General features: G+C 50.5%; 1 protein-coding gene across 1 annotated transcript in view; it reads left to right on the plus strand.

Moving 5' to 3' along the window:
• TEKT3 (tektin 3) overlaps positions 1 to 14,214 on the plus strand; it is a 66,742-nt gene extending 52,528 nt beyond the window's left edge. Inside the window, exons 2-8 of the mRNA XM_009326092.1 lie at positions 6,967 to 7,574; positions 8,131 to 8,214; positions 9,788 to 9,858; positions 10,108 to 10,251; positions 11,521 to 11,743; positions 12,673 to 12,827; positions 13,899 to 14,214. Coding sequence (XP_009324367.1) covers positions 6,996 to 7,574; positions 8,131 to 8,214; positions 9,788 to 9,858; positions 10,108 to 10,251; positions 11,521 to 11,743; positions 12,673 to 12,827; positions 13,899 to 14,115 — 1,473 coding nt within the window. The 5' untranslated portion in view covers positions 6,967 to 6,995 and the 3' untranslated portion in view covers positions 14,116 to 14,214. The remainder of the gene's footprint in view (positions 1 to 6,966; positions 7,575 to 8,130; positions 8,215 to 9,787; positions 9,859 to 10,107; positions 10,252 to 11,520; positions 11,744 to 12,672; positions 12,828 to 13,898) is intronic.
• The last annotated feature ends 381 nt before the right edge of the window (positions 14,215 to 14,595 follow it).

A 14,595-nucleotide genomic window follows, 5' to 3' on the forward strand; every position in this document is an offset into this window, starting at 1 on the left:
GCTCCTGAGCTCCAGGGCAATTTTGTGTGAGGACAGAGGCATGTCAGCGTAAAATGGCATTTGCGTCTCCACACAGCGGGTCTCGCTGGTTTAACTCTATCATTTTCCCAGTGCCTTTGAGAAGTGGGGTGAAATGTCTTCCTGTAGACAGGAGCCGGTTCCTCGGCTCTGAGGCAAGGCTGGAGGTGGGACGTGCTCACTCCATCAGGACGAGGGTACGAGAGGGGTGGGAATGGCCACCCCTGCCTTTGCACCAGGGTAATGAGGGGGGGGTGGGCAGGACAGGCCAGAGGTTTTGCTTTGCCTCCCCTCGCTGCAGCTTGCCCTTGTCCGCTCGCAGTTTGCTCAAACATATCCCCGGAGTTTATTGATAGAAAAGTCAGGGTGGAAAAGGAGATGTGAACTTTGTCAGAAAACGCAGGTTCTGGGAAAACAATCACTAACCCCCTCAAGAACGTTTAAAAAAAAAAAAAGCACGTAAAACACATACATAAGGAATGATACACTTAAGTAACCGTCACTGATTTGTGCAAAATATTTGGATTGTTGCTCATGCCTCTTTCAGGGCAACAGGATACCTACAGCACGCTTCCACCTCAGAGAAAGGAAAGGTTTCACAACACGCATTTTTAACAGTTTTTCTATGAATAGCTCCTGTGTCAGACCTGAGCGCAGGAGGGGACTGCACATACTGATGTGCTGACAACGCGAGGTGGTTTCTCAAGCCTTCGCCAACACGTGCAGACAGTCCCGGCTGCATTGCAGCATTAACTGTGGGCTGATTCTTCCCCACCTTAGGCTATATTTACTCCAGTGCAGGCTCATGGACATCACAGAGCTCATCCCATGCTAAAACAGAGCAAGGGAGAGGAGTCCTGCTGGGGCAACCTGTTGATGGGCTGCATTTTTGTAGCCATTTAAGGATACCAAGGAAGTGACTCAAATGAGTTGGAATTAACCATAAATTTGAATTTGGCATTGCCCTTTATTTATACGAGGGTATTTGCCCTGCTGGGGCTCAGCTGTCCGCCTGCAGAAGACAGCCAGTGCCTGCCAGCGGATTGGGAAGCTGGGTTTTCTAAGTAGTCCAGCCAGCAGGATGGTGGCACTTCCAGGTGCTGCACGGGGAAGCGGAGGAGCCGGCACAAACACTTGAGCTTCTCCAACCATGGAAAAAAGGGCACAAGCTCTTCCAGGGGCTGTTGGCAGAGGAAGGGAGAGCCCCAGATGATCTCCGGCAGCTGCCCGTGTCCAAAGCTGGCTCTTTCTCCTTGCCAACCTGCTCAGCCTCCTCCCTCCCTCCTCCAGGTTCCGTGTCCAGCCCCCCAGCCCTCCTCCTGCCAGTCCCAGCCCCCAGTGTGGCAGCGGGGGGCTCGCTGACGGCCATAACAATCTTTTTCCACTGGCCACATGCAGAGATCAAAGCAGCCCAGGCCTCACCTCGAGAGTCCTTGGCCCTCCGTGTTTTATGGTCAACTCAATTTTCACCAGAATGTGGGAAACCCAGTAAAACCCTGGAAAGTCTCACGCGTTTCCTGGCCAGATGGAGCCTGCCGCAGGACCGTGCCAGCGGCTGCAGCTGCGCGTGCAGCTCGTCCCTAAGAGCCAGCCTTGGTTTCATAAATAGATAAAATCTTGAAGCCTGTTTGAATCCCTAAAGTAGTCCTGGGCCAGACAGGAGCGTGTGCTGCCTGCGAGCATCCTTGTCCTTCGGCGTGACAGCACAAGGATGCACCACACACAGTTTAATTTTTTTTTAATTCTCCCATGAATTAAGGCAACTTTTGAAAATTATTCTGCTGTTGAATGGACAATTGATCCCTTTCAGGCAGGTACGGTGTTTATAGGAGAGAGAGGAATATTCAAAAGTGGTGTAAAACTCTGTGACTGGGCAATGTTATGGGTACGTGTAGACTCATGAAGGATGCTATAAAAGATCTGGATCTGGGTATTTTCAGAAGGATAGTTTGTGATGCAGCGTAATGCTATATTAATAGACAGCGAGAATGTAGAGCTGCGACAGAAAGATTGACAGCTTTTGGCAGAAGATTTTGTACTTGGGTATCTAAACATATCCCTTGAAATTCCAGTTTAGTCAAACAGGCGAACCTGGGCTGATGTGCTGAAAATTGGCACCCCTGTTTAATACCAGCCTCGCGTTTTCACCCTTGTTTTTCTTGTTTGATTCTGAGCGAAAATGGTCGAGGCTTTGGGACAAACTCTGTTCTCAAGTGTCCATCAAAACTGGATATGCCCTGCCAGAGTGGGGGGTGGTAGTTTTGTAATTTTAGCGGACTTACTGCTGTTGGAGTTGTAGTCACAATTAAGGGACATCGTTTAATTACTTGAGTAAGTGAAGGTGATGTGAACAGTCCACTTAATTTGGTGTGGTACCCACAGCACGAGGGATTTGGAGACCATTTACTGCATGCAGTTGATAACTTCTTGCTCGAGAGTCGCGTACCTTGTTTTACCCGTGCCAGTTTTCTGTGCCTTTGCAGCTTTTTAGGTACGTCATTAGCCCTCACTTGAAAAGCCACTCCAGACGCCACGGTGGGGCCAAAGCTTCATCGATTTTGATGTCCCCTGCTGTCCCTCTGCATCGCAGTGCTCATGGGTGCTTCCCCAGAAAGTCCCTGGTCTGTGCGCTTTGCAGAGCACCCATGGGCCGTTTACAGTATTAGTTAATTATTATTGCTTAATTTAGCAAATACTTCAAAAACGGCGTGGTTATCTACAACAATTAGTGGTGTCCCTCGTCGTGCAGTGATTCATCTGAACAAAATTAGCTTTGGCCAGGGAGTGAGAGCAAGCGTAGATGGAGGCTGGGAGCGTGCGAGGACCAGAGAGCAGGGCTGGTCCAAGGGCGTGTGCGTGCCCTGCCGAGGGGCAGAGGTTGGCTTGCTTTAAGTTGAAATTAATTTATCTGGTTTAGCTACAGAAAAGCAACTTGTGCGCTGAGCTTTTTATTTCAGTTTGATTAAGTTGATTCTTCACCCGGCTAAAGCAAGACGTGTGTTTAAAGTGAAATCAAAGTGTGCTAAACTTTGTATACATGAAACAGTTTGAGTTATCTTTTATGTCAGATCCTTGGCAGCAGAGGCATGGCTTTCTCGTGGGGGCCAGCTCCGTGTGCGTGCACAGAACGCAGGAGCGGTGGGGCAGGGTGTCACCGCGCTCACGAGAAGCTGTAAAACATTTTGGTGCGGTCTCAGTCTGCAGATGCAATAGCTGGGAAAACAAGAAGAGACCGAAAAAGGCTATGATAACGCAGATGTATCGGCCTGAATATTTGATGAACCATCCACGTTGCTGACAGTTAATCCAAAGCGGTAAAATGAAGTAAATGAAAATGTTTCCTCTGGATTAAGTGGGACACAGAGGTCCTCACAGCAGGCTTGGTGGGCATTTTCAAAAGTTGGAGAAAAACCTCCTTGGGTTAGCCGGAGCGGCTGTGCTAACCGCCGGCACTACCGCGCTCCTCCTCTTTCAGTGCCTTTTCTCGGTTTAAAGCCTGAAATAACTGGGAAAGGGCCCTCTCCCAGGAAACATTCCCGATGTCACTGGGTGATTGGTGCACGACGCCATGGTGCTGTGTGAGGCTGTGCCGTGGTGGGGCTCCCGGGGTCACCGTGCATCTCCTCACCTGGGGTGCCGTCACCCCCACCCCGGTGTACCTGCCTGCCCCAGAGAGGCCTCCGCTCGGCCACGGGCTGGCCTGGGAGCACGAGTGCTGGCACCGGGTTGCCCAGTGAGGATGCTGGTTTGCCCATGGGTAGCACTTGGTTGCCCAGGGGTGGCACTAGGGTGCTGTACTGGGTTGCCCATCGAGGATGTGGGGGGTCATCCAGGGGACAGGATCAAGCTGCCCTGTAAAGGCACTAGGTTATACAGAGTCTGCACTGAGTTGCCCAGGGGTGGCACTGGGTTGCCCACCGAGGGCACTGAGTTCATAGGATCATAGAATATCTCAAGTTGGAAGGGATCCATAAGGATCATCGTGTCCAAGTCCCTGCTCCTTGCAGGATTACCTAAAACTAAATCATATGACTAAGAGCGTTGTCCAGCCGCTCAACAGTTGCCCAACAGCTGCACCTGGTTGCCCAGTGAGGGCAGTAGGTTGTCCAGGGCAGGAACTAGGAAGCCATGTGAGGGTATTTTCTTGCCCAGGGGTGTCACCGGGTTGCCTATTGAGAGCACTGGGTTGCCCAAAGGCTGCATCAGGTTGCCATAGCAGCTGCAGGGAGTTGCCAGGGCAGAACCCTGAGAACCCTGCGCCCGTGGCAACGCTCCCCTGTCCTGTGTCACTGACACAGCACCGGGGATGCTGCAGCACCTGCCGGTGCTGCCACCAAGCCCGACAGCACCAAGCTACGAGTAGCAGCCTTCCCGGGCACCCCCAAACCCCCAGAGCACACCCCGCACCCAGGCAGCTAAGGGTGAGTATGTACTTCAACTGGGAGGGGAGGACTAAAAAAGCAGGTATTTCTCCTAATCACCCCTAATATCTCTTATCCAAATGTACCCAAACTAAGTGGTATGGGGCTCCAGTTGTGTGACCAAGTTCAGGGGTGGCAGAAAGTGTCACCCTGGGGTGGCTTATCCCGAGGGGGATGCAGGGGTATTTATTTCAGCTGGAAATGCAGGGAAATGTAACCCCGGTCCATTCCCAAGTTTTTTTCCTCCCTTTCTTAAACGTCTGTCTGTCAGTATCTGAAAGGGAATAATTTATTTGCAGGGGTGGGAGCCAGGAAAGCCATCTCCCACCCTCTGAATGCTGTTTCTCAGGTATAAATAAGTGGCACAGAGCTAGGGAAAGTGCAGTCGTTTATCCCTAGCAGGGACAAAAGGGCTGAAGTGACTGGTTTGTGGGAACCAGCACACACAGTGGTTTTTGTTGGACCTGAGCACAGACATTTCGTCCTCGGTTCTGCCAAACTGGCTCAGAGGGTCGTGTTTGCAAAAGTTTCTTTGCTAAATTTGAGGGTGTGATTTTCCCGCTGCCTATCCCACAGCCTCTTCGGCCAGGCTGGATCCTGGGGCGAGACTCGGTGCCCGCAGCTATGCTGCTTTCAAGTCAGGTACTGGGGCAGCCCATGCCAGCATGGCCAAAATTGGGCAAAGCTTGAAAATACAGTCCTCAAAGTTCAATGATTTCCCAGCTGCAAGCTGTGCACTTTTCCCCTCTGACTCATCCCTATTTTTCTCCGATTTGCCCTAGCTAAAGGACCTGTTATTCTTCTGCATTCGCCGTTTATTTAATAGCTGCATTTGGAGATACTGTTCATCTGAACGCATCAAACCGTTACAGGCATGGGTGACACAAAAACTCTCTTAGGTCACCTGTCCCCATAGCTGGATGTTGGAAAACGTGCAGTTTGATGAATTGTGTGGTCTGCTCATCACCTGGTGTAAACGGGCACGGCTCCAAGAGAGTCAATGGGCTGTGAGCGTCTGGCATTAAAGAGGGTTACCATGGGTGTACAGTAACAGCAGCTCACAGGCAGAGCCTGCCTGTCTCCGTGTGCCTCCCATCAATTTCCAGTAGGAAACCATGACTCCTCGGTCCTGCCCTTGTGTAGAGAGAGGCGTTCCTTGTTGCAGAGGTGACTAAAATGAAAGAAACTCTCTTTCCCAAGGGTTTTATGGTTTTAAAAATAAGTCAGCCTCCCTCAGCTCGCCTACACATGCAAATTGATCAGGGTAGCCCAGGAGGAGCAATTAAACCTCGAGTCACGTGATTGCTTGTGTGGATGCTTTGTTCTAGAATAAAAGCAAGTTTATTTCATGCAAACATCCCATTTTTAAAGGAATAAAGTTGATTTCATGCTGTCATAAATGAGATTTAGCACATGCTTCATGTCAAACCCCGTTCCCATCCAGGGATCTTGCAGCACACTGGTGTCCTAATCTTTCACTGGGGCTCTGAGTCAGGTTGGGAGCAGTGGGCTGGGACGGTGTTAGGGGAAGGACACGTCCCTGCAACACTGCAGCTGGCTACAACAGCCATAGGGACTTATTCCTGCCAGTGGGTGACACTTGTAACCTTCCAAGAGCTTCATACCGAGCACAACATACCCTCCTGAGTGCCCTCAGATTAGGTGTGTTAGGTACATTTGGTGGCCCTCTGCATTATATTACTGATAACCTCAATCTGAAAAGAGCAATAGCATCCGCAGGGCCGTATGCAGTTATTGGTAGCAAAATCTTCCTGTGTGGCCGTTCCTCCCAGGGTTACTGCAAGGCTGGCGTTTACGAGCTGCTCTGAAAAGACACTGTGGGATATCTCCTTTCCAAGTGCATTTATTTTACATCGGGTGAGCCATAGGCATTTTTTTTCCTTTGCAAGTCAAGAGATGGCTGTTCTTTTTAGGTTGAAATAGGTGGGGGGTTTTCAAATTTGTATGTAGTCCTGCAAAGCTCAGCTCACCTGCAGCCTCGTCACTCGAGCATTTAATGCAAGTGAAGATAGAGATGATGAGGATGGAGTCCCTCGCACACAAAGTGTGCTGGGTTGGTAGCGGCTGTGTGTCCAAAGCTATCGGGGCCGGTAATGGAACTTTTAAAGAGAAAATTACATCTGGAGTACTATAAGATCAGCAGATATGCCGGCCAAAAGAAACACGAACAGCAGAGAATCAGCAACTACAGTTTCACTGGATTGACAGATTTAAGGAAAATGAAGGCATAACATCTGCCATTCTCCTTAGCAGCCATGATTTGTTTCTCTCCGCATTTCAAGACCTGACGCTAGATACTAACAACAAAGTCAAACCCTTATATATACAAATGCTTGGGATGCTGTCAGAAGGGATTTGCTTTCGAGAGTTTTAGGCCTGAACAGGCGATGTGTGGGTGCTGTGTGCATCACTGTTTGTATTATAAGTTGCATGTGTTGCTGTAAGAAATAACGCAAGTGCAGGAGCTTACTGAGCGAGGTTGTCACCTTCTGTCTCCTTTGTGCAGGACACGTACCTGAATAGCAGCATTCAAAAATGGAGCTGGTTGGCTCTCCCTTAACAGCAACGTACGCCCATCCAAGATCAACACCTACCAAGTTTCTGCCTGCCATCAGCACCATGGCTTCAAGCTATAAGAACCGTTTTCCTTACTACCCCTTGCCTCAGAGCTTCAGCCTCCCCTGGACGCCCAGCGCCTACTATAAAGCAGCTGCCATCAACCCAACTTTGGGTCCCTTTTCCAAAAGCTCCCAGGGGTTAACCCCCAGCAAGATGCTTCCTTTTGTTTCCAACAGAACAAACCTCTTCACCTGGTACACCCCTGACGACTGGTACAGGTCCAACCTGACCAACTACAAAGAGTCGGAGACTTCCCGGCACAATGCGGAGCGTCTGAGAGTCGATACCTCCCGCATGATTCAGGATAAATATCAGCAGACAAAGAAAACACAACTAGAAAGCACCAAAAACCTGGGAGAACGTGTCAATGATATTGAATTTTGGAGATCGGAACTCTGCCGTGAGCTGGATGAGATGATGGGGGAGACCAACGCACTCACAGACATGAAGAAAAGACTGGAAAGAGCCTTGGCCGAGACAGAGGCCCCTCTCCAGGTAAGCACCATGTCCAGTGGGCTACAAGCTGTAGCCCACTGCTGAAACATCTGCAGCCATTCAGACGTCTAATTAAGTTTCATTACAGCTCTGTAACATCTAGAAAGTTTTTATTAAGAGACCATTAGTTAAGTTAGTAATAAACAAATCCCTTGCCATCTGCTGCATCCCCTCTCAGCACATGCTGAGCACATCAGAACAGTATTTGCTTAACAAAATATTTTTATAAGCGGTATACCCAAAATCCTGGTTTGGGAGACAAAAGCCCATGTCTTACTACGAGGCTCTGGCAAGGTCAGCATCAAGCCTGACACAGGTCCCTGCATTCAGCTGTGGTTGCACCAGGGACACGTGTGCTCCCTCATGTTGATCTAATGCTGATGTTGCAGCTCGGCTGCTTGTTGTCAGCTAAACCGGCTGCCCTGGGCACTTTTTTCCTATGCTGCTCTCTCTGTGCCCACCTATAATTTCTTTTCCCTTACATTACTTGAGATGGGGACCATCCCTATAGGGAACCCTGCCCCTGCAGCCAGCAGTGATGGCATGTCCCCAACAGGTCGCTCAGGAGTGCTTGCTTCACCGGGAGAAGAGGATGGGCATCGACCTAGTCCATGACAACGTGGAGAAACAGCTCTTCACAGTAAGTTTGGGCAACACAGATCATGTGTTAAAGCTGTTTTTACCTCAACTGCCCTAAACAGGTTTTGCAGCCCTGTTCCCTAACTGGCTCCTTAGTGCTGGTGAGGTGCTAAACTCCTCAAACCCCCAAAACCTGCTGGGCCAGGGGACATTCCCCCACGCAGCAGCATGCCCATGCGGTGTGGGTAAGGCTTGCCCTTACAGAGAAAGGAATAGCTGGAAATCAGCTGTGTGGTTGTGTAGCATATCAGGGCCCTCTGTCCCTCTTCAAGCAGTTTGTGAGGCTGTCCTGCCTTTCAGAGCCCTGCTGGAACAAGATCTATGTGTATCTATACCACATACATACGATATAGCTATATATCTATATCACATGCATGTATCTATATATATATTTCACATGCAGATTTGGAGAAGGCAGCATGTGCCTGACAGCTTGTCTGGTTTTCCCAACTATATTAGTTGGTCTAATAAAAGATATTACATCTACCCCCAGCTTTGCTTTGCTCAGAGCAGCGTGGCCGCAGTAGGACTGCCACGATGTGTGCTTAGGCAATGTGTTTTATAGAAATCATAAAAACATGCACTCCTGCCTGCCTTTATATAGTCTGCTTTAAATTACGAACAAAAAGCAAACACGATGAGAGTTGGCACAGAAGATGGGATCCTAACGCAGGGTACAGTGACATACAACCACGGCAAAGGCATCGCGAAACTGGGAAGGAAATCGCAGCCCCTGGGACTGTGAAGCCACTGCTCCGTTAGAATATTTTTTCTTATGAGTCAGGCCCTAAAAAATTAGATTAGTTTAAAGGTCATGAGATTTTAGGAGAATAATCGGAGCTGGTATCTCCATAATGGCATTTTGGATTTTAAGTGTTTAGGACACATTTAGGCTGTCCTTTTCAGTTGGCTCCTGCAGACAGGAGGGCTTAAAAATTACTGGATTTGGAGCACTAATCACCTGCCTCCAGTAGCTGGGGCTTCACAAACGTAAGAGATCTGTGTTGAAGTGAGCTGAGAGCAACACATGCCTTCCTCCTGTGGAGCTGAATGTTTCTTAGAAACGCCTGGGGATTTACACCAAAGTAAAGTCCATCTCCTCTTGTCCCATACGGATGGGATTTCTCCTGGGGAGGAGAACATTTTGGGAGCAAAAAGGGCAGATGCTGATTTGGGAATGGGGGTGTGTAGCGCTGCTGGTCCAGGGAACCACTATGCCTGTTCATACCGGGTCAGGATCTGTCCCTGTCCATGCAGTAGAACTAACCAGCACTCGACACTGATGTCAAGATGAAAAAACACTTATCAACCCACCCTGAAAGGGAATGCAAAGGCCACGGCTGCGGCCACAGCACCCTTCTGTCCCCTCTCGGTCGCTGCGCGCAGGCTCAGCTGCACGAGCGAGTGCGCTGGGGTTGGGGGGCACTTTCTCCACTCCCTGCCTGTTTGCTGTGGGCAGAAAGACAAGCAGGCGAGTTCTTGCTGTGTGCAGGGTTGGAGAGGTCCGAGGGGACGAGTGTGACCATGATGATTGAGTGTGGACACTGACAGGGTCATGTTTTGCCTTTGCCCAGGAAGTCGATGTCATCAGGTCATGCCAGGAGAGGATGCAGCAGTGGCTGGATAAGGCAAAAGCCCAGCTCGCGTAAGGAGGAGCTCCTTATCTCATGCCGTAGGGCTGATGTGCATTTGCAGTTGTGATGTCAACCCCCAGCAGACCCCCACCTCTACCCACACCCTGCAGGTGGAAAACCCATGCAGGCTCCATGGGAAGCGGGCGGTGATGCTCGTGGGAGGACATAGCTGCCTGGGCAGGAGCTGCAGGGAAGCGGGATGGGGAGGAAGCCGTTCCGCCCATGCATCTCCACCGATGGCTGTTGCTTGTGTGTTGAAGGTCCAACAGGGTGGCCCAGCATGAGCTGGAGAGGGACCTGGTCAACAAGCAGGCGGCCCACCGCATCGACGACAAGTGCCACCACCTGAGGAACACCTCCGACGGCATCAGCTACTACCGAGGGGTGGAGCGGGTCGATGCCACGTGAGTGCACGCCGGGCGGCACGCGAGCACTGAGCCGTCCCCGGGATGCACGGTGCCTCTCCCTGGCAGGGAGCTGGTTGTCCCCAGCCCGCTCTAAAGGCGTGTGTCCCTGCATGGCACATCCATCGGGCCTGGAGATGCCCACCTCGGAGGGGCCATTTCTCTCCGCTCACCATAAAGGGAGCACAACTCTGCTTTCAGCTGGATGCCAAACATCCAGAGGGTGAAAGCGAGTCCCACCACGTTAAACATTATATCAGAGTTCAAAGATCAGCCTGAAAATGAATTCAGTTCAGCACCTCTGCACAGCTCATTAAGTTTATGCATATTTTCAACGATGTGTCAGTGCTCGCCTGAGTGCTCTTCATTGACATAAAGTCTGAGGGGTTCACCCCAGCATGGAGAGGGCCTGTCAGGGAGCCGAAATGACACAGAAGAGAAAGAAATAGAGAGCATGGTCCTGGGATAGAGTTCAGCTGCTTTTGGGTGTCAGGAATTCAGCTCTGGCTCTGCAGTAAATGAATGGTGACCTAAACCAGCACTCACAGAGATATGCCCTAAGTGGCAAAGGGCTAAGGGAATAAATCTGCTTCTCACACAGACGCATGCAGTTTATGGAGGGGCATAGATTGATTCAATTTTTCTAATGTTTGAATAATTATTCACAGTAGAGCTCAGACATATTTAGACAGGCAAATGAATTGCAAAGGATTGATGCTAAAATTCAGAGGGGGGTTAAAATGTGCCGAGGATCAGCATGTTTTAAATGGAGCTTATGTGGTATTTAAGTCTTTTGTTGACCTTGTTCTGGACTACTGCACAGGCGTGAACTTCATCCTGAATGCACACATAGGGAATCGAATATTATCTAATGCCCGTTCAGTTTAGTATGAAACTGAGATAAGTTATGAGCAAAATGAATTGACTGCAATCTGCGCGTTGTCATGAAGCTGTGAATCACTTGGCACTTAAATGCCTCAAACGTGTAAATGTGGGGTCTGATTAAAATCTCTATTTTTTCTGGGTAAATCTTTTGTTTGTCTGAGCTTTCATAAGTATCATAGTTGTCTTCATGAACATGTCATCATTTGATAAGTGTTATTGAACAAATGGTGTCCAGATGTTTCACTTTCATGTGGTCAAATTAAGAGCGTAGATTCCCGTTAAGGCTGTGCTTAATCCACGCTGCTCCCTGGCAGGGGCCGTGCCTGCCCACGTCCATCTTCAGCGGCACGGGCTTACCGAGGGCCTCTCCTTTCTCCCCCGCAGGATCTCGGTGCCGGAGTCGTGGGCCAAGTTCACGGACGACAACATCCTCTGCTCCCAGAGCGAACGGGCGGCCTCCGCCAAGCTGCGGGACAACATCGAAAACCTGCTGGTGGTGACGGCCAACGAGATGTGGCGCCAGTTCAACGGGGTGAACGTCGCCTTCACCAACCGCATCGCCGAGACAGCCGACGCCAAGAGCAAGATTCAGACCCACCTGGCCAAGGTAGCCTGACCCCCTCCCTTTCGGTGTGACACTGTCACTTCCCAGTGACACCTCCACAGTGGGACCCTCCACGCAGACATGGCCCAAGCAGAGGAACGGTCGCCGCAAGAAGCTGGTTATAGTATCATTTTCTGTTTGAAACTCAAAGCACTTGGGACTTTCTTCTTGGAGCAGGATGAGTTGGCGCTGTAATTTCATCTCAAGGGATACTGTGTTTTGCTAGTGCCGTCCCAGCTGACAGCCTGGCAGAGCGGGGATTTCCAGCAGAAAATGCCAACGCTGGTTGCATCTCCTGGTAGTTACTTCAGAAGCGCTGGCTGCCCTGCAGAAAGTCTTTGCTGGGCCTCTGCTGGGGTGCCTGCCGGGGGGTTCGCAGGCTTGCTTCTCCTCCAAGGACGTGCTTTCAGTCTCAGTGCTCTCTGTTTGCTGCACACGTGGTGTCCGTGTGTTTGCCCTGCCAAGCAGAGATCAGTGACGGGCACCTGGCTTGGACTGGAGGGTCTCACGGAAAGCTTCCTGAAGAGTGCTCGACACAGTATTGATTAAGTGAGCGGAGACTGGGCTTGCAGCATTGCGGGCTGATGCCACATCCTTAAATGAGGATCCATTAAAAACCTTCTCTCTATTAGTTGCTATTGATGGATGATCAGTTCCTGCAAGCAGTAATTTTGGGAAGCTTGTAATTCAATAGATCCGTCACTGCTCCAAAACCTCCTCTGATGTGAGAGCAACAGCAAAGGGAGGCTTTTCCCTGAAGAGACATCGCCGCTGGATCTGTGCCTTGACATGTGGCAGCGTGACAGTGGTCTGAGCCCAGGGTCTGCTTATTAAACTTGTTTTTTTCTGCACACAGACAGGAGAAAAGGGAAATGATGTGGTCACTTGAGAATATATTTTTTTAATTTATGTGTGTTTCTTTTTCACACCAGACACTGCAGGAAATCTTCCAGATCGAGATGAACATAGAAGCCATCCGAAAAGCCATTAGGGACAAAGGGCCTCCGTTAAAAGTGGCTCAGACCCGGCTGGACGAGCGCACGCGGAGACCAAATGTGGAGCTGTGCCGGGACACTGCCCAGCTCCGGTAAGGCAGGAGCGCAGGGCCGGCAGGGTCCTCGAGGAGTCACGGGTGGTAGCACTCAGGAGCATCACTGGATGACAAAATTATAGTCGTTCCATAAGTGCGCTGATATAATCAAAAGCAATGAGCAGGTATCCCAGCCTTTGGGTGCTGGGAGACCTCTGCACCCATGAAGGGGGCTGTACACCGTGGCCGGGTACAGCCCGATGCCACCCCATGAGGGGCTGGATTTTTCCCACTTGGGTAAACCTCATCTTCTCTCCTGCCTGCTTCCCGGCGGTTGGATGTGCTCAGTTTTGATGGATAAGCCCTTTACTCTCCGACAGGCTCGCGTTGAGAGCACTTAGCTCCTTCCTTTTGGGTAACTGCAAGAAAAGGCGCACCATATGGGGAAGCAGTAAGGGCTGTCCTCGCCTCCCCTCCCCTGGGGACACTGGAAATCCTTTCCAAGGACACAGTGAGCTCTTTGGGATTGCCCCCCAAGGGGCTGTGAAGGAGCAGGCTGCCCTGAGTGCCCAGCAGCAGCCCCTGCAAGGCACCCGGCACCTCACACCTCCTCCCGGGAGCCCTCTGGGCATGACTCCATGTGAAGCCTTTTAAAAGCAATTTAAACCCCGCCCCAGAACCTGTTTAGCATCTCTCACGCCATTGTTTTTTCCATTCTCCCCTTGTTTCACATTCACTTTTAGCCTCTCCCAGCTGTCCTGTTTTGCTGTGTGTGCATCCGTGGGTGTGGGGAGGACCCCTGCACGGGGAAATCCAGGAGGGTGAACCAACAAACCCGCAAAACCAAATGGGAACTTGAAACCACAGTTGCTCATCCCTCTTCTCAGTGGCACGAGCTGCTCTGGGAGATGCGGCTGCACATTGCCGAAGCCTTAGAGCAGACTTAAGCATGCCTCCCCGCTGAGGTCCGGAGATGCTTTCCCGTGCATCTGCCAGAAACGGGGGATCCAAGTTAGTCTGAGCATGCTGAAGGGGGAAATCCTGTGCCCAAAAGGCCGGTCGGCAATGCCATGCCAGAAACCACGCCCACGATGGGACTGTTAACGGGGGTTTCTTGCTGTTTTCCAGCCTTGTCAATGAGGTCCACGAAATCGATGAGATGATCCAGAGCCTTCAGCAGCGGCTGAGGGACGCCGAGGACACGCTGCAAATGCTGGTTCGTGCCAAGTCGGTCTTGGAGCACGACCTGGCCGTGAAAGCACACTCGCTCTTCATCGACCAGGAGAAGTGCATGGGGATGCGCAAGACCTTTCCCAGCACCGTGCGGCTGGTGGGTTACGTTTAGGCTGGGCTCAGCCGAACCCACGGTATCTGTTGCGGGAGGTATTCCCAGTTTTGCTTGGATGCATTCCCAGTTTTGCTAAGATGCTTTGAAAATACACGATTAGACTTTCACTTCCTGACGAAAGCCCTGAGTAGAAATTAAACGATCACTTTGTGTGTCACATGGTCTACCAGGATTTTTTTTTTTCCTCCTTTGTTTTTTCTCTTTCCACTGCTCTTTCACAGTGTGCCAGAGAGCAGCTGAAAATACCTTGTATGCGACTAAGAGTAAATCCACCCATGGGGATTCATTCCTACCCTTTTAATCTGTGATTTTAGGAGAAAAACTGTCGTGTCTTCCTCCTTTTGAGTCTGTCTGATGTGGAAAAGCACAAGGGGAAGTAAAGTCAGTTGTCAGAGTAATTAGCTGTTGAAATCCATAATGTATTTTTAATGGTGCAGCAGAAGAAACACAAACTAACCCGTAAAGCCTTGCAGCATG

This window comes from Pygoscelis adeliae, unplaced genomic scaffold (genome assembly GCF_000699105.1).
Source record: "Pygoscelis adeliae isolate BGI_AS28 unplaced genomic scaffold, ASM69910v1 Scaffold61, whole genome shotgun sequence".
Classification (NCBI taxonomy): Eukaryota; Metazoa; Chordata; class Aves; order Sphenisciformes; family Spheniscidae; genus Pygoscelis; species Pygoscelis adeliae.